At 38.4% G+C, this 18713-nt stretch overlaps 1 protein-coding gene across 8 annotated transcripts in view; it reads left to right on the top strand.

Annotated features, from left to right (window-relative positions):
* DCUN1D4 (defective in cullin neddylation 1 domain containing 4) overlaps positions 1 to 18713 on the top strand; it is a 113118-nt gene that overhangs the window by 56158 nt on the left and 38247 nt on the right. For all 8 annotated transcript variants that reach the window (XM_064285823.1, XM_064285822.1, XM_064285827.1 and 5 more), the window contains exons 4-6: positions 1820 to 1934; positions 5728 to 5819; positions 14429 to 14499. In XM_064285823.1, coding sequence (XP_064141893.1) covers positions 1820 to 1934; positions 5728 to 5819; positions 14429 to 14499 — 278 coding nt within the window. The remainder of the gene's footprint in view (positions 1 to 1819; positions 1935 to 5727; positions 5820 to 14428; positions 14500 to 18713) is intronic.

Raw genomic sequence — 18713 nt, 5'->3', positions numbered from 1 at the left:
AAACCCAACCATTGCTGTCAAACAGATTCTGACTCATAGCAACCGTATATAGTCCTGGTTAATAACCGAGATGGTACTTTTGACTGGTATTTTCCTGAAGCACATCTCCCTGGGAATTTGGTACAGTGGTAGAGTGCTAAATAAGGAATTGGGATTTGGGTTCCAGTTCTCATCATTGCTCTTCCCAGGCAGTGGCAACTAGCCACTTACAACTCTCTCCCTCCCTTTAGAGCTGGTTTCTTGAATGAGCTGTGTACATTGACTGTGTCCGCTTCCTCACTTCACATCCATCCCCAGCTCCCTGCAGTCTGGCTTCCACCCCCACTGATGCACTTGGTTGCTAAATCCAGCATGGGCCTCAACTCCTTACCTTAGTTGACCTCTGTGCCTCATTTGCTGCAGTTAACCACTCCCTCCTGGAAACACTCTCTCCTCCTTGGCTTCTAGGACATCACATTCTCCTAGGTTTTCTCCTGGCCCTGGTTTTTACCTTTTTCTCAGCCCCTTGAGTATTGATGCTTTATAGGGCTCTGTCCTTAGTTTCTGGTTTTCGGTGTACCCAGAACCCAGTTTTCAGTGTATGCACCCTTTTATAGCCTCAGCTTGTAGAGATTCAACAGCAGACAGGGGCTGAGAGCTTGGGCTTTGCTTCTGGCCTGCTTGGGTTTGAACCTTGGCTTCATGTACTGCTTTCCAGCTGTTACTTAATCTCTCTCTGCTTCAGTTTCCTCATTAGTAAAAATGAGGGGAATAGCAATACCTGCATCAGGGTTGTTGTGGGGATTGAATGGACATGGTGGACAAGCATGAGCATAGTATAGGTACTTCCATTATGACACTGGGAGCATGTTCCTTTGTATCCCCAGTGTTCTAAGTACAATGCTTGGCACTCAAGCACTTATTAAATGGTTGTTTTTTCCTCATAAAAATCCTGAGAGGTAGATACTACAGATGGGGCATTATAATGCCTATATAATTGTTTTGTAATATATAATGGTTTAAGGGAGTCTGAAGCGAAAGACTGGGTTTGAATCCCTGTTTAGCCACTTATCTAGCCTTTCTGCCTCCATCTTCTCATCAGGAAAAGGCAATAATGATGATTCTTTTTTTCAGAGCCTTGTTATGAGGTTAAATGAATACATGCAAGGGTTCAGAACAGGACCTGCTGCACAAAAACCTCTCCAAAAGTGTTTGATGTTACCCTTGTCTGTTATTACAGTTTAGTATCTTTTACCAAATGAAAGTTACGCTTCTGAAAACCCTGACTGAAAGTAGCAGAATCTTCTTCAAGCGGCAGAAAGAAGTATTATGGAAATTTTGTTCAAGGTCACGTCAGACTTCTGTTTTCAAAAATCCAAATCCTGTTTTTTATCACATATCCTTTAAAGCTTAAGAGTGTTGGGACTACTTTGCTTGTGTGTATTTTTGACTCATGGTTACTAGTTTAGCCGGCCAGTGCCAGAAATACAGAAATGAGATACCACTGCAATTCCTTTTGAAAGAACATTGATACGTAGGAGTAGCTGAAAGCTTAGATGATTTATATTAGTATTTTTGAAGACTAAATTGAACTTCGATTTCTGGGATGATTTTGAGGAGAAAGTATTAACTTGTGCCATTTTTAGGTTTGTTTCTTGACTATAACTTTTTCTCAAAGAGGACCCGAAAACCATTTTCTCACTTTATAGAATTTACAGATAATCTCAAAACCCTTTGTAATACAAAGCCATGTATGTTTGTAACTTAGTGATAATATTCTTTGGAAGTGTTTTAATGTGTATTACCTTAATTTTGTGCTCTTTGGCTATTTGTTTTATAGGAAGTCTGCGGTCTTGCAGTTCTTCGGACTGCTTTAGTAAAGTGATGCCACCAAGGAAAAAGAGAAGACCTGCTTCTGGAGATGATTTGTCTGCCAAGAAAAGTAGGCATGATAGGTATGTTGTAGAGACAGTCGATCAAAATCATTGGCATACACATCGAAGATGCAGGTTTCTACCCAGTCCATTATGGGTCTTCTAAGTCTGCGTATGCTAACTTGAATACTGTTTTGGTTCTGCCAGATGATCTTTCAAAGTGTAATTACTTAATGATACTTATTTTATGCCTAGGAACCCTGGTGGTGCAGAGGTTAAGAGCTTGGCTGCTGACTAAAAGGTCAGCAGTTCGAATCTACCAGTGGCTCTTTGAAAACCGTATGGGGCAATTCTGCTGTGTCCTGTAGGGTTGCTATGAGTCAGAATTGACTCAGTGGCAATGGGTTTGGGTTTCTTTTTTTTTAATTTTATGTCTAGGTTTATAAAGCATAAAAAACAAATTAGCTAATTGGAGTTCTTAGAAATTAAAATTCTGCCTTAGTCCACTGATCCGCCAACACTGGTATAGAGTTTCTTTCTTTCATTTTAAAGTTTTGTCATCTGTACCTGTTGAGGACCACAGGATTAGTATCTGTTCTTTAAGAGTGTCTCACTCACTAATACAGCCACGGGGAGTTCTGTAATTGCCCTTGTAAGGGACCTGGGCCAAATGGTTGGAGAGAGCTTCCTGTACTGAACGCTGTAAGCCTGCATGGAGTATCAGCTGTGCTGACATTTATTCTAATGGGTGAGAATTTGTTAGAAAACTTGAAGAAAAAAAAAAGACCGTTTAAACCACTTCTCTGTCAGACAAGTGAACTGTTAACTTTGGTAACTCCAAAGATTGAATTTGTTTGTTTTAGGCCTCTCTGTTGTTTCACACTGATTTTGTCAATGAGCAAACGTTGCAGTTAAATCTTTTCTGCCTTATTCTACCTTTCCCCTTCTGGCTCTGCAGGTCACTTCACTAATGGGTCTGAATTTCCGCACCTGTAGATCCAGGGGATTGGATGAGATTTTTCTGTTTCTTGCTGTGATACTTCATGTGCCACAACTCAGTTGGAGGGACAGAAGGGGCAGAATATGAAAATAGCATTGCTGTTTACATCTCAAATGAATAGAAAATACTAGCTAAAAGAAGACATACACAAGTTAGGAGATAAAAAAAAAAAAAAAAAAACCAAGCCCATTGCCATCGAGCCAATTCCAACTCATAGCGATCCTAAAGGACAGCAGAACTGCCCCGTAGGGTTTCCAAGGAGCTGCTGGTGGATTTGAACTGCTGACCTTTTGGTTAGCAGCTCTAGCTCTTAACCATTGTACCACCAGGCCTCCTAATTTAGAAGATAGCAGATGATAGGCCACTTTGGTATAGATGTTATCATCAGGGAATTGTTAAATGCTAATCATCACATAGCATTTTGTGACTTTATAGCATTTACTGTTTTTTCACTGCAGTTTAGTATGTGAAGCCAATTTAAAAACTGGCCATTGAGTTGCAAAAGGATGAGGTACCCTAATTGGTAGCATTTCAGTAGTCATATAAGGGATGGAGAGCCATAACATTTTCTGAGCTATCATTCTTGGTCTTTTTTTTTTCCCCATATGACTTTATTTATACATCACAAAGTTTACGCATTTTAGGTGTATGATTCAGTGATTTTCGTTAAATTTGCCAACCATCACAAATCAGTTTTAGAATATCGCCATCACTCTAATTAGATTTCTGGTGCCCGTTTACATTTACATTCAATCCCTGTTCCCATCCCAGGCAACCACTATCTGTCTCTGTAGATTTGCTTTTTCTGAACATTTCATGTACAGGGTCTTCTTTCACTAAGCATAATGATTTTGAGGTTCATTCATATAGTAGTATGTATCAGTATTTCATTTCTTTTTATTGCCATTTGTGTGGTCTTGGGCTTCTTTCACTTAGCATAATGATTTTGAGGTTCATTAGTACAGTAGTATGTGTAAGTATTTTGTTACCTTCTATTGTTGAATAGTACTCCATTGTATGGTCTTCGTCCTTTTTTATGTAGATTATTTTTAAGTAATTCAGATTTTTCAGTGTCACATGTAAGTCTGCAGATTATTGACCAATTAGACTGTGAGCTGAGAAGGGCGTGTGTGTGCCAGGATTAGAGTGTATCTGAATGCTTGGGACCATACTCGTCTTCATTTCCAGCCAGTAGGAAACCCTGGTGGCGTAGTGGTTAAGTGCTTTGGCTGCTAACCAAGAGGTCGGCAGTTCAAATCTGCCAGGCGCTCCTTGGAAACTCTATGGGGCAGTTCTGCTCTGTCCTGTAGGGCCGCTATGAGTTGGAATGGACTCGACGGCAGTGGGTTTGGTTTTGGTTTTGGTATGGTACTTTCTATAGGAGAAATACAAAACTGATGGCTTGCAATGTCAATACCTCAGCACCCTGTAACTGTGATCTTTTTTGGTCTTAAAACCCAGGACCTCCAATCAGAGGTTTATGCAGATATTCTGGTGAATGTTTAGGTCATGAAAAAATGCTCCTTAAAAAAAATTACATATGATTTTTATATTCTTATATCCTATACACTGTATTTTAATTTATGTAAGTAAAAACCATACTCATAAATATTTATATGCGTAACAATATAGGTGGGATAACAATATAGGCAGTTTATACGTATGTAAATAAAAACCCAACAACCCATTGCCATCAAGTCAATTCTGACTCATGGTGACCCCATGTGTTACAGAGTAGAAATGCTATATAGGGTTTTCTTGGCTATAATCTTTACAGAAGCAATCGGCAGACTTTCCGCAGTGCAGCTGGGTGGATTCAAACTGCCAACCTTTAGGTTAGTAGTCAAGTGCAAGCCATTTACGCCATTCAGGGATCTTACATATATAAATAAGGGATATAAAATGTGTATGCTCATAATTTTTATATGCTTATCATCATTTTGGAGCCCTGGTTGCACAGTGGTTAAGACCTGTGGCTGCTAACCCGAAGGTCAGCAATTCAAATCCACTAGCGGCTCCTTGGAAACCCTGTGGGGCAGTTCTACTCTGTTCTATAGGGTTGCTATGAGTTGGAATCAACTCAATGGCAACAAGTTTTTTTTTTTTAATCACATTTTAAAGATAATGCCTCCTCTCCCCTCCCCATGTGAACAATACCTTGGTCGTCAGCCCTGGTTACCATGAAATAAGGAATTTCTGCAGGAGATCAGTGTGGCAGGAGGAGTGGCTCTGCTTGCTGAGTCACTTCTCCAGCTTGTGCCGAAATTTCAAGAGAATGGCAGAAGCCAGGACTTCTCTGTACTTCTCTTCCCTTAGGTTTTTAAGGTTTTACTAATCAAGAAACCCTCCAAGGGGCTTTCTCTCGTCAACCTTACAGCTGGCTTTATTTTTTTCCTAGAAGGTTAGGCATGATTTGATGTTTCTTTTCATTTGCTTAATGTGCTCCTCAGTTATCCAGTATTGACAAGCTCTTCCATAGACTGTGCTCTGTGTCCAGCCTGACACGTAAGACACAGAAGCCAGGAGAGCTTAATGGAGAGGCATGAGCAATGCCTCTAGGGCCATATTTGTTCGGGCTAGTGAAGTAGAAGGGAGTACTTCAAATACCTGTTCTGTTCAGTTCTTACTGATCATTTGTTAATCAGAGAATAACTCATGTTAAGTGCTTACCATTTAATTCTATATTAGGTGTGACTGTTTTTAAAAACTGTAGTTATAAAAGCAGAGACTTCCAAATGCAGGAAATAAAATGTTTATACTTAAAATGGTGATTGAATAGATGTCTGGTATAAGTAAAAGAATAAGAATTATCTGCTACTTAAAAGGACTCAGTACCTGTATTTTAAATAACAAAACTGCCTTCTCCATTTCTAGCATGTATAGAAAATATGATTCAACTAGAATAAAGACTGAAGAAGAAGCCTTTTCAAGCAAGCGATGCTTAGAGTGGTTCTATGAATATGCAGGTAGGTTTTTTTTTACTCATTTATATCATCCAAGACCGATTTTTATGAAAATCAAGGAGTACCTTAGAGGAGATTAAAGAATGAATGAATATGTACTTTTAGAGTTTGGTATGTGCATGTGTGTGTATATATGTGTGTTTGTGTCCCTGTGTAAGGAAGAGAAGAGGGTGGGGGCATGGTTGAAACAAATCATCAAATGTCCTATTTATAGCCAGAAGCTAAGCCAAAGAATTTGGAACACTAGAAGGAAACTGAAAAGATGAAATGCACTTGGAAGAAAAATACTTTGGATTGCTAGGAAACCTATTTAGAATGCCGATAATGAGTGATTATTTGGTTTAAGCACTAAAGTTAAAATAAGCTTTGCTGTTTTGAACCCGTACGTAGCACAATGGGATTTTTTTTTTTTAATTAAGTGCCTCTTTTGATATTTGGCAGAGAAGGCTTGTTTTGTCATTTAAAATGTCTTAAATTCTGTCCCATTTTTGCAACCTAATTATAGTTGGTTGGATGTTATTGTGGCTGTGCGTGGTGTACAAAAAAAAAGGAAAGAAAAATTTTCACCTAAGTTTGAGCTAAAGGCTCTTTTCTCTTTTTACCTTTTCTCTTCCCCTCCTTATTTCAGGCCCTTCCACAACATATGAACTTGAGTATTCCACACCCTTTGAAACAATTTTCCTGCCGTCCGTCTCTCTCTATTCTCAACCAGGTTTCATGTGCCTCCTGTTATCTTCCTTTAATAAAACACACAAAACAGGTCATATCATTCCTAATAATCCACTGTCCCCTCCCCCAGCTTTAAAATCTCTGCTACCTAGAGGATAAAAGGACAACTAACTTGCTGTCCCTTTGTCTGGAGTACTTTTCTTTACTTTTCCGTCTGATAAGCTGCCATGTATTTCTTAAGCACCTTAGTTAACTTAATAGTCCTCATTGTACTCCCACAGGACAGTGTTTATACCTTGTTTTGGTACCTTCTTATTGAGTCTCAAAACTAGGATTACCCCTGTGTCCTGATTTTGCTCTCCCCCCCACCCCCCTTCTAATAACAGCCTTGCCCCTTTGGTCCCAGAGATTGGTCCAAGGGGCTGGCAGGTAACCCAGGCCAGACCAGTGAGACAAAATCTCTGGGGGCTTTCAGATTGAAGTTGGGAGAAGAGCATCTTCCCTTTCTGGCGGTGGGGTTGAAAGGATGCTATCCTAATTCAGCAGTTCTCTGGAGCTGTGTAAGCCACCTCACTGTCTTTCTAATGAACTATCCTTCCTTTAGCTAGTTTGCACTGGATTTTGTTCACAGGCCATGGACACTAGAACAAACACTTATATAGTATTAGAGTTTGTTTTCATGTCTACTTCATTAGAGTGTATTTCTCTTGAAGATGTTTTGTATTCCTACTTCCTAGCAAAAGTGGTTGGCACTTTACCAGGTGTTTAGTAAACGGGTGCTGAATGAATGAGGAGTTTATCATATTCTTATCGCTTTGATTATGGTGATCTTCTGCTTTTCTATATTGGTTCACATTTATTATTACAGTAATAATATTATAAAAAGTAAATTCTAAACAGAGAAAAATACATTTAATTCTGTGATCATAAAACAGCTGTTTTGATGTGTGTGTGTGTGTCTTCCTCTGTAAGCAAACATAAGTTTTTCCATAGTATAAGCCACAGTTTTTGTTTTTTAAGACAGCAGGGTACAATTTTCCAACTTGTTTGACCCTCTTGGGCAAAAGATGACGTTTTGGGAATAAAGATTAAGCCACATGATTTAGGTTCTTCAAGATCCCTGCTGGCTGGTTCCTTGTAATTCATACCTGCAAGGAGTTTGTCTGGCTTTCCCCATTTTTTCCTCCTCCCCACTTTTTGTGCATACTTTCGTGTATTTTCATCAGGAAGGAAAATGGCTTGAAACTGGTTATAACTGAAGGTCCCAACTGGTATCTGCTGTCATTCTGAATATCCCAACCACATGAATCAAAACTTGTAGGTCAGCATTAATCAGGAAAACTAAATGTGAGAAGAACCAGGGCGACTGACAGGTTGTGCTATAGGATGAGTCCTTGGGAGTAGGCTGTGAGGCCACAGGCCCCCTAGATACTAGAGTGAGGAGGGCTTTAACACCCACTCAGTAGCTGCGGTGTGTTCATCTTCCCTAGGAGAAAGCCACCTGGTCTTTGCTCAGTATAAATGTTGACTGCCCATGCTTTAATCTGGAGTGGGGGCAGGAGGGAGTAGGGGTCTGGTTTCAGATGGATGGAGCTTTGGTTTTTCCCAGGGTTTTCAGTTTCACCTCTCTCTCCTGCTGTCTGCTCTCCATGGCATCTGCTGCCTGAGCCCAGCTCTTCCCCAGCTTCTGTCTGACCAGTTAACTACAGGCCTCCTTTGCAGCCTTCTCATAGCACATTCTAAAATACAGCCTCTCACCTTTTTTTTTTTTTTTTTTAATCCCTGCCAACTCAAATTCTGACTCCCAGAAATTTAATAAATAAAACTTCCTACTTTGGGGGCTCTTCCTCCTGTTCTCTGTGGTTATAGGTTTACTTCTTTTTGGCACTTATAGTTCTCTGTGATTTAGAAAGGACAAGAGTCAGATGTGTCATTTAGACTTCCACCTGAAAGTGGAATCCCATTTCTTTTCACTTAGCATTAAATAATCAGTTTTACATAAATAATTTAATGATTCCCACTTTCTGAAATATATTTAAGAGTAAGGAATTCAGCCACGTAGGTGCCAAAATTGATTTCACAGAGTTACTGCGCTAAAGCTCATATTCATAGGTGGTAAGAGTTCCACAAGCCATGGCTGTAGGTCCTTACTCTTTCTTTTGGATTCAGTTATATAACAGAATTGTTCCTTGGTTTCCCACAATCAGATTAGGGACCAGGAACAGGTGCTGGAGTTAGGCATGGACAGTTACAAAAGGTGACAAAATAGACAGTGAGGGAAAAGGTATTAAAAGACTACCACAGGAGACAATGTGGGGGCCCATTTGCTTCAGTGACGCAGTACAATGTAATTCTGGAAACTTTAGTGTGAGGTTCGTGGGCCACCATGAAAAGGTTAAACATGTTTAGTTAGGGGCTTCTGCTTAAGATGGTAGATGTCGGTATAGCTGTGTTTCCAAGTGTAGCTCCAGTACCTTGTCATCCTGGACTTTCCATAGCTTATTATTTTAGGTAAATTTGTTGTGTTTTGTTTTGCAAAACTGTCTCCCTCAAGCTCCAGCTTCTGTCTGACCAGTTAACTACAGCCTCCTCTGCAGCCTTCTCTTAGCACATTCGAGCATGCAAACATTCTGGAGTGCACACACATGTATATATTTATATTTGAATGTATAAAACAAAGCATTTTGTTTAGCACATTTGTGGTTAAAAGGAAAATAATGGGCATGAGGAAAAAGTATTTGCTTTGGCTAGCTTGTGAGGAAGGACCTGATTTTGGACTTTAGGGACTAATACTTTGTGTTACCTAGTGGCGTATTTGTTATCTTGCTTGACAAAGTTTATTGTCTGAATTTTGCAAGGGAATCAATTTAATGTAAATACAATCAAAATCCAAACAAACGGTATAGTACAACTAGATCTAAATGTGTGCGTGGAAAAGGTAATGAAAAAAAAAGAAAAAGTTGTGTTAGGTGGAGGGATTATGGGTAACTTTTAAATAAGCTTTATAAGCAAGCTATATTTTACCATTTTGAGAATGAAATATTACTTTTGGTAGAGCAATGCCATTGCAAATCATACTCTACGAACACACATGGGTGTTTGTATACATAATATAATAACATCATTGTACAGAATTTGGAAGAAGGAAAAAAAATGGATAACTTAATGTTACCACTGCAAAGTGTATTTCAGTAAACCTTTCTTGAGCGCTCACTATGTGCCAGGCTCTGGAATGTAGACAACAGAGTCACTATGCTCAGAGTTCATTATCTGGCATGGCAAACTCACATATAAATCAAGAAGCATCTTACAATGGATATTGTAAGAAAAGGGAGGCAGTAGCCAGGTTAGAGAGTGCGAGAGGGAAGAGCAAGCTGGGAGACAACCAAGCTGTGGGCAAAGGCATGAGGAAGCCACGTGGTTTGGTATGCTCAAGTATAGGGTGTAGAGAAAGAGCCTTATTAAATCAGGAAGGCTAGAAACCAACTACAGAAGAATCAAAAAAAAATGATAAAGTAACTTTTTTTCTCCAGCTCTATGCAACCACATCCAGTGAGTTATATCAGTAGATAGCAAAAAGCTGTCTGTTCCTGATTTTAAAAACAAACAAAACCTCTTAGCAGAATAGGAATAATTGGATATTTCCTTATCAGAGTAATTACTTTTTAATATCACAATTTAAATACCTTATAGTAGTGGAATGGGGAAAAGAACCATGGTACATGCAGGTACATGCATGTATACACATGTATATGTGCATACAGTAATGTAAAATGTATCAATTAAAAAGAATAAAGTAGATGTATAGGCGCTCTCACTGGAAGATTAGTCAATACCTTAAGTGAAAAAACAAGGTATAGAGTTATAGGTTCAGGATGAACCCATGTGTGTAAACAAATAAACTGCCTTTCATTATATATTTGCATATACATATATACATAGCAAAAAAGATCAGGGAAAATACATGCGTAACTGGTAAGAAAAGGGAGAAGGAGGGTTTTCTTCCGTTTTACTGTTTATTTTACCCTACACCTTCTGTATTTTAGAATTATTTGCAATGAGACTATATTATTGTATTGCTCGGGTGATATACTTGCCTATGCACGTGTGGCTGTGTGCACTGTCAGACCCAAAGCTAGCGACATAACAAATGATGAAGTGCTAAATGCATTCTCATTTGAGTGAGGAATGAGATGAGGGTGCCCATTCTCACTCCTCTTGTTGCCATTGCTGTTAGACAAGAGAAAGAAATAAGGGGCGTAAATATTGGAAAGCAGGAGACAAAGATGATCATTGCATGAAAATGAAATGATTAAAAGTGATTGTATACCTGTAAAACCAAAGAGCATTACCTGGACAAACTTAGAAACCCTAAGTAAATATATATATATTCCATATTTAGGGATTCTATAGATGGAATATTTGGGGAAGGATACTTAAAGATCTTTATAAATAGTTGTCTTTGGAAGTAGGGGATGAGTTAGAGGGGAACATTCGCTTTCCAAAACATTTATTTACTTCTACTTTTAAATGAAAAATTTTTATCATGTTCATACATTAATATAGTAAAAAAACTAGACTAAATTAAAAAAAAAAAATTTTATTTCTCCCTAAAAAAAAGAATCAGGTTAAGAAAAATAGGAATAAACAGGAAAAAAGTCCAAGAAGATAAAAGGGGAAAAAGAAATCCTAGACTACCTATACATATATGTATATATTTATATTTGAATATATAAAACAAAGCACTTTATATAACACACTTGTGATTAAAAGGAATTTTTTTTTTTAATGGCTTTGGCTAGATTATGAGGAAGGGCATGAGTTGGGTGACTTTAGGGGAGCCATTATATATCTAATATATAATTAAAGGGTTTGAAGCAGAGATGTGACATAAGACTTTCAAACAAGCTTTTCAGGTGAACAGCTACCTTATACATGCTTTTATAGTGCTATTATCACTTGTATGCATTAGCTCTCTTTCTGAGACCGTAAGCTCATGGCAGACAGAGACCATATTTTATTCATCTTTGTACCCTTGGGGAAACCCTGGTGGTGTAGCAGTTAAGTGCTACGGCTGCTAACCAAAAGGTCGGCAGTTCATATTCGCCAGGCGCTCCTTGGAAACTCCATGGGCCAGTTCTACTCTGTCCTGTAGGGTCGCTATGAGTCGGAATTGACTCGACGGCACTGGGTTTGGTTTGGTTTTGGTTTTGTACCCTTGGAAACTACCCCCATGTGTAGTCCCAGGGATGTGTTGAGTAAATGTATCAAGGTGGATTCTGCTGGACTTGGCAACTTGCTGGGTCCAGAAGCTATGGGAAGATTGTTGAGTAATTTCTGTATTCTAGTATTTGTTCACTCATTCAGTAAACCTTTATTGAGCAACTACTCTTGCCAGATGGTATGCTGAGGTTGTAGGAGGACATTGGCTCTTTTACTTTAGGAGCTTAGAGGAAATTTTAAGGCAGTGTGCTATATGCGAGAGAACCGTTCCTAGCATTTAGTGGAGTTATGGAGAAGGGATGCCTGACCCAGCCTCTGCAGATGGGGTGGGAGATTGGGAGGATTTCCTGTCTGGTACACTGTCTGGTTTCAGAGGGAGTTAGCCAGGTAAGATGGGGAAGAGGATGTGGAAGGGAATGAGAGGAAGATCATCGGAGGCCACAGAGTAATATGGTGTTGGATATGTCTTAGGATGTGTGTGTGGAGCAAAACCACAGGTAAGTAGGCATTTCTTTAATGTATATTCATTCAGCAAACATTTGTTGACGCAGTCAAGAAATGTAAGACTCAGTTAAGAAATATTTAGAAGGTAAAGTTGGTAGCACACCTGATGATTGACTAGCTGTTGGATTGCTGGAGAAGGGAGAATCCAGGGTGACTTCTAGGTTTTTATTTCTGGTGGCACCACCAGTTAGGACTACAGGAGGATATGCAGGCTTGGCATGGAGAAATGATTGACTCAGTTTTTGTGAGGTGGAGTTTGAACATGTGAAATGCAGTAGTAGGTTTGGAGCAGAAGATAAGTTTAGTTATGGCAGTTGAACAGGAGGTGGCAAGTGGGATAGCCAGGTGGTGATGTGTGGTAGACAGTCCAAAAGTAAGGGGGAAAATATGGACTAGAAAGAGATCTGGGTAGTGTCTGAAGCTTTGCGTATGGTTGAAATATCATTAGGAGAGTATATAGAATGGACTAGAAGAGGATTAAGGATGGAACTCTGCACATGAAATTTAAGGAGTTGGAGGAAGGAAAGGGACCCATTAAGAAGCCAAAAGAGTAGAGATAGGAAAACCAGATGAAAGAGGGTGCTTCCAGAAGCCATGAGGGGAAACATTTTTATGAAGAAAGACTTGCTTCAAATTTTCAAATGTCCCAGAGAGGTCAAATAAAATAAGGACTGAACATGTCTAATAGATTTGACAATTAGGAAGCTATTGGTGACTTCGGCAAGACGAGTTTCAATGGAGAGATAGGAACGAACCAAATTAGAGTGGGTGAAGAATGAATGGGAGGTAAAGCAGAGACAAAACTTTTCGACAGTTCTTTCAGGAAGAAACAGAGCTAAAGCCAGAGCAGGAAGAAGCAGGGTTTATTATCTTTATCAAGAACAAAAAGACTATTTGAATTTTTTCCATGTAAAAGAAATATTTATGTTATTTCCTAATTTTATAAAGAATATTATGTGGTTCTTTGCTGACCATATTTCCAAAAATTAATGTATGTATTGAAATTACTACCAAAATAAAAATAGAGCTTTAATCCACTTTAAAAAGCAGGAATTGAATTTAGGTAGCCTTAGTTTTGGGCATAAATGATAAGATGTATATCCCACGTCCAGAGGTTGAAGCACATACCTATGTATTCCTTTAAATGAGCAGAATAGAATACTTAAAAAAATATAACTGAAATTCTGGAATATTTTTCCATTTATACTTGAAGTGTGGATTTTTTTCTTCAGAAAGGAATTATGGTCTCTACAAAGGACCTGAATAGATATTTCTCCAACGAAGATACACAAATGGCTGATAAGCACATGGAAAGATGTTCAGCATCATTAGTTATTAGGGAAATGCAACTCAAAACCACAGTGAGATACACTTCACACCCGCTAGGGTGGCTATTATTTAAAAAAAAAAAAAAAGGAAAATACCAAGTGTTAGGGAGGATGTGGAGAAAAATTTGAACCCTCATGCATTGCTGATGGGAATGAAAAATGGTTCAGCCTCAGTGGAAAACATTTTGACAGTTCTTCAAAAAGTTGAACATAGAATTGACCATATGACCAGCAATTCCACTCCTAGATATATACTCAAAGAACTGAAAACAGGGACTCAAACAGATACTTGTACACCAATGTTCATTGCAGTATTACTCACAATAGCCAAAAAGTGGAAACAATTCAAGTGCCTGTTGACATGAATGGACAAACAAAATGTGGTACATACCTACAATGGAACATTACTCAGCCGTAAAGAGAAATGAAGTCCTGATACATGCTACAACGTGGATGAACCTTGAAAACATTATGCTAAGTAAAATAAACCTGACACAAAAGGACAGCTATTGTATGATTCTTCTTAAATCTTTCATAGAAACAGGAAGTAGATTAGAGATTATCAGGTACTGGGGGAGGGGGTGAAAAATGGGAAGTTGCTGCTTAAAAAGTACAGAGTTTCTATTTGGGGTGATGAAAAAGTTTTGGAAATAAATAGTGGTGATTATTGCACTACATTGTGAATATAATGTCATTGAATTATACACTTAAAATGATTAAATAGCAAGTGTTATGTATTTTTTACCTCAAGAAGATAATAAAAGGAGTTATGGCCTTTAAGTTTTACTTGATTTTAGTTTGATAATAAGTATTTTGACAGTATAAGGCTGTCACAGTACAGTGTACATGGTTGGACTTGACTGATGTAAAATGGCATTTCATTTGCAGGTACTGATGATGTTGTAGGTCCTGAAGGCATGGAGAAATTTTGTGAAGACATTGGTGTTGAACCAGAAAATGTAAGTCTAATTTAAAACAATTTTTGCTTAAGCTTCAACAATGAAATGAGTACATGGTTTTTATCACCTAACCAAGTATTAAAAGCTCTAATGTCAAACTAATGAACTCTTAGAAAATGTGACAAGGTATATAGTAATAGATGTTTTTTTATTTACATTTGGTCTGCATAATTTCTCATCTATAGTAGATTTAAACAAAGTCATTTGCCACTTTGGCACACATCTTTCAAATGTGAAGGCATCGAAAGTTTTTTTTTTTTTTTTTTTTAATACAGAGTATTATGCTAGAATGACATGGCATACTAATTTTTCAATTCTGAGGAGAGGAGTGCTTTTAGAAAATGCATCAATCTCTTGATGGATTTTGTTTTATGGAATATATTTCTTGGTGGGATTACTTTTTTACGACAAGAAAACTTTTCTAATTCTTTCGGTTTTTAATATTGCGTACAATTAAATAATATGTTTGGGATGTAAGATTTGGTGAGTTTCAGAATTTTCCTGTAAGGACTCTGAAAGGGTTAAATTCTTAATTGCAAGATAATAGTGGAAGTTCATTTGTTATAAAAGTAAATATAAAAAGAACAAATTGGTGAATCGGTTCTTTTTTTTTTTTCCTTAGATCTTTTGTCCCTTGACAAATAAAGCAATAATGAAGAAGTGAAAGAGTGTTAGTTTTTATGAGGCAGTCTACAAAATAAGTCCTAATTATAATTTGATTTGTAAGCAAAATATTTTGTGATTGGGTGGTATAACTACAGTCATTTCTTCTCTCGTTTTACTTCTTATATCTAAAAGGAAAAGAAAGCAATGGTGCAGGATAAAGTAATTAAACTAGGTATTTAAAAAGTACTTTGGATATGTGTACCTACAGTGACAGATCAGCTGGGGGGACCGAGTCATGGTGTCCTGTTTAACTTTGTCTCCCTCAGTAGTTGTTTGAGCTGAATGCAGAGTTTGTCCAGGACTTTGAATAATTATACATGAGGGCTTTGAGTTGTAGTTATCAAGAATTTTTCATACCTCTTTTGCTTTCATTTGACTGTAGCTTCAAAAGTGATTACTCTTTAGTGTAGATACTAAGTATTTCCTTTAAAAAAAAAACCAGAAGCTATTTTATATAGCTTAATTATTTTTGCTTAATTCTTAGCACCTTGTTATTGTTGAATTTTTTTCCCCATTCACATATGTCTCTCGTAATGCTAAGATGAAAAATTATGCCCATACAAGTGATCTGGCTCATTAACTATGCAGTTTAATATTACATTAGCCACTAATTTAACAAGATTGTCCTAGATCCCTAGTGAATTTATGACCTGGAAGCGATCTCAAGAGTTCTTTCCCTTCGTTCAGCCTGTTTCCAAGTCATCTGATACACGTGCACGTGTCATGCCTTTGAAGAATACTAGGAATTGAGACTTAACACTGTTTTCTTTAAATTTTCTTATGCTTACCATTTCTGGGCCTTTGTACCCCTCCCCCATACACTTTAAATTTTCTAATGAGTCTTTGGAATATCTTCTAACTTCTTACATGGACTTTTTTCGTATGTGTATATATAATATACATATAACCAAAAAAACCCAAACCCATTGCTGTCAAGTCGATTCCAATTCGTAGTGACCCTATAAGACAGAGTAGAACTGCCCCATAGGATTTCCAAGGAGCGCCTGGTGGATTCGAATTGCTCACCTTTTGGTTAGCAGCCGTAGCACTTACGCACTACACCATCATGGTTTCCTTTTATTTTATAGGCCTGTCTAAATCATCTTTTTTTTTTTTTTTTAATAAGTATGTGGCATCTTTAACTTGTCTGTGGAAAGAGACGATGGAAAAGCTCAATATCATTAGTCAGAACAAGGCCAGGGGCCAACTGTGGAACACACCATCAGTTGCTCATATGCATGTTCAAGTTGACACTGAAGAAAATCAGAGCAAGTCCACGAGAGCCAAAATATGACCTTGAGTATATCCCATCTGAATTTAGAGACCATCTGAAGAATAGATTTGATGCATTGAACACTAGTGACCGAAGACCAGACGAGTTGTGGAATGACATCAAGGACATCATCCATGAAGAAAGCAAGAGGTCATTGAAAAGACAGGAAAGAAAGAAAAGACCAAATGGATGTCAGAGGAGACTCTGAAACTTGCTTTCGAGTGTCGAGCAGCTAAAGCAAAAGGAAGAATTGATGAAATAAAAGAACTGAGCAGAAGATTTCAAAGGGCATCTCGAGAAGACAAAGTATACTATTATAATAACATGTGGAAAGAGCTGGAGATGGAAAACCAAAAGTGAAGGACACGCTCGGCATTTCTCAAGCTGAAAGAACTGAAGAAAAAATTCAAGCCTCGAATTGCAGTAGTGAAGGATTCTATGGGGAAAGTATTAAACGATGCAGGAAGCATCAAAAGACAATGGAAGGAATACACAGAGTCATTATACCAAAAAGAATTAGTCGATGTTCAACCATTTTGAGAGGTGGCATATGATCAGGAACCGATGGTACTGAAGGAAGAAGTCCAAGCTGCTCTGAAGACATTGGTGAAAAACAAGGCTCTAGGAATTGATGGAATATCAATGGAGATGTTTCAACAAATGGATGCAGTGGTGGAGGTGCTCACTTGTCTATGCCAAGAAATATGGAAGACAGCTTCCTGGCCAACTGACTGGAAGAGATCCATATTTATGCCTATACTCAAGAAAGGTGATCCAACTGAATGTGGAAATTATAGAATAATATCAGTAATATCACACACAAGCAAAATTTTGCTGAAGATCATTCAAAAACGGCTGCAGCAGCATATTGACAGGGAACTGCCAGAAATTCAGGCCGGTTTCAGAAGAGGATGTGGAACCAGGGATATCAATGCTGATGTCAGATGGATCCTGGCTGAAAGCAGAGAATAGCAGAAGGATGTTTACCTGTGTTTTATTGATTATGCAAAGGCATTCTACTGTGTGGATCATAACAAATTATGGATAACACTGCGGAGAACGGGAATTCCAGAACACTTAATTGTGCTCATGAGGAACCTTTGCATAGATCAAGAGGCAGTTGTTCGGACAGAACAAGGGGATACTGATTGGTTTAAGGTCAGGAAAGGTGTGTGTCAGGGTTGTATTCTTTCACCATACCCAATCTGTATGCTGAGAAAATAATCCGAGAAGCTGGACTGTATGAAGAAGAAGAGGGCAACAGGATTGGAGGAAGACTTATTAACAACCTGCGTTATGCAGATGACACAACCGTACTTCCTTGAAGTGAAGAGGACTTGAAGCACTTTCTAATAAAGATCAAAGACCACAGCCTTCAGTATGGATTGCACCTCAACATAAAGAAAACAAAAATCCTCACAACTGGACCAGTGAGCAACATCATGATAACTGGAGAAAAGATCGAAGTTGTCAAGGATTTCATTTTACTTGGATCCATAATCAACAGCCGTGGAAGCAGCAGTCAAGAGATCAAAAGATGCATTGCATTGGGTAAATCTGCTGCAAAGGACCTCTTCAAAGTGTTGAAGAGCAAAGATGTCACCTCGAAGACTAAGGTGTTCCTGACCCAAGCCATAGTATTTTCAATCGCATAGTATGCATGCGAAAGCTGGACAATAAATAAGGAAGACTGAAAAAGAATTGACACCTTTGAATTGTGGTGTTGGCGAAGAATATTGAATATACCATGGACTGCCAAAAGAACGAACAAATCTGTCTTGGAAGAAGTACAGCCAGAATGCTCCTTAGAGGCAAGGATGGTGAGACTGTGTCTTACGTCCTTTGGACATGTTGTCAGCAGGGATCAGTCCCTGGAGAAGGACATCATGCTTGGCAGAGTACAGGGTCAGTGGAGAAGAGGAAGACCCTCAACGAGGTGGATTGACACAGTGGCTGCAACAATGAGCTCAAGCATAACAATGGTTGTGAGGATGGCTCAGGACTGGGCAGTGTTTTGTTCTGTTATGCGCAGGGTTGCTATGAGTTGGAACCGACTCGACGGCATCTAACAACAGCAACAACAACAACAGACAAATGAGTATAGATAGGTTTTGAGGAACATACGTACATAGTTTGCATTAAAAATTGTGGGTTAGTTCACAATTCATTTATTGGTAAATGGACATACAGGAGTCAGAATTCTAAGAAAGGCAGAGGTATGAGATGGGGAAAGTCCACTAATATGTGAATAGTTTGAGGAACATGTAACCCCTTC

The sequence above is a fragment of the Loxodonta africana genome, chromosome 5, assembly GCF_030014295.1.
Source record: "Loxodonta africana isolate mLoxAfr1 chromosome 5, mLoxAfr1.hap2, whole genome shotgun sequence".
NCBI classification, from domain to species: domain Eukaryota; kingdom Metazoa; phylum Chordata; class Mammalia; order Proboscidea; family Elephantidae; genus Loxodonta; species Loxodonta africana.
Note: the sequence above shows the minus strand (reverse complement) of the source record. Positions and strands in the feature narration are given on the sequence as shown.